This window comes from Aplysia californica, unplaced genomic scaffold, assembly GCF_000002075.1.
Source record: "Aplysia californica isolate F4 #8 unplaced genomic scaffold, AplCal3.0 scaffold00100, whole genome shotgun sequence".
NCBI lineage: Eukaryota > Metazoa > Mollusca > Gastropoda > Aplysiida > Aplysiidae > Aplysia > Aplysia californica.
The window spans coordinates 659,740-661,032 of record NW_004797370.1 but is presented as its reverse complement, the minus strand read 5'-3'; the positions used below and the strand labels follow the sequence as shown (position 1 = coordinate 661,032).

The following is a 1,293-nucleotide window of genomic DNA, read 5'->3' as shown; positions in this document are numbered from 1 at the left end:
TCTGTCTGTCTGTCTGTCTGTCTGTCTGTCTGTCTGTCTGTCTGTCTGTCTGTCTCTCTTTCTCTCTCTCTCTTTCTCTCTTTCTCTCTCTCTGAAAACTAAACCGTGAAACATGTGCACTATGGGCCGAGTCGTTACGCACAGGTGAAAAACAAATACCAGTTTTGCGTTTTGCTGTTATAGAGTGCATGGAGCACCATTCCACCAAGGCTTTCATCTGGTTCAAACTGATTCAAATAATTGGACCCGTTGTGAACTGAATGTATAAGCCCCTACACCTCGGAAACTTTCTCAATATAAATGATTCTTTGAGCACGAACATTATACAACTTAAGTACTCAGTATCCCTACTGCTATAGTAATATTTAACTGAAAGTATAAGCCACTACACCACTGAAACTTTCTCAATGTAAATGATTCTATGAGAATGAACATATCCAACTTAAGTACTCAGTATCCCTACTGCTATATTAATCTTAAACCTTTTGTTTCTTCCCCCCCCAGGCTGTCTCGTGCCACGCCTACCACACAATGCGAAACAACAGCATCCCCCCAGAGAACATCGTCCACATGGCTTATGATGACTTAGCTCACGACCCCGAGAATCCCGTCCAAGGAAACATCGTCAACGTCCCTGAAGGGCCGAACCTTTACCCTGGATGTAAAATGGACTACCGAAAGAAAGAAGTGACACCGGAAGTCTTCCTCAAAGTTCTCACAGGAGACAAGGAGGGCGTGAAGAAGCTGATTGGTCGAGAGGGTAAGGTGGTAGACAGCGGTCCTGACGATCACGTGTTCGTTACAATGGTTGATCACGGAGGTCCAGGAGTCTTCTACTTCCCAGATTTTGTTGAGCTGCACAACACTGACCTCAACAACGCCCTCAAGCAGATGCACAGAGAGAATAGGTACAAGGAGATGGTGCTTTATGTGGATTCCTGCAACTCGGGGAGTATGTTTGAGGGCATACTCCCGAAAAACATCAATATCTACTCTACCACCTGCGCCAATACCCACGAGTCAGGATATATGTGCTGCTGGGATGAATTCCGCCTCTCTTTCGTTGGAACTCAATATGGCAACGCGTGGGTGTACGACACAGACAAGGCAAATCTCCACAAGAAAACACTCTACCAGCAGTATGAAGTGATGAAAAAAGCTTGCAATGTCTCTGGATCAGTGAGTCATCCCCAGCAGTACGGAAATCTTAGCATGAACAGCCAAGTCCTCGCTCAATACCAGTCGAAGGCGGAGGGATACCAACCCGGTGTCTGTCTCAATACACTGGAAGCC

General features: G+C 46.0%; 1 protein-coding gene across 7 annotated transcripts in view; it reads left to right on the top strand.

The window, feature by feature from the left end:
• Positions 1 to 1,293, top strand: part of LOC101861199 (legumain) — an 11,839-nt gene that overhangs the window by 9,798 nt on the left and 748 nt on the right. For all 7 annotated transcript variants that reach the window (XM_005095298.3, XM_005095297.3, XM_013080801.2 and 4 more), the window contains one exon: positions 505 to 1,293. This exon is cut by the window's right edge and continues 748 nt beyond it. In XM_005095298.3, the coding sequence (XP_005095355.1) occupies positions 505 to 1,293 (789 nt within the window). The remainder of the gene's footprint in view (positions 1 to 504) is intronic.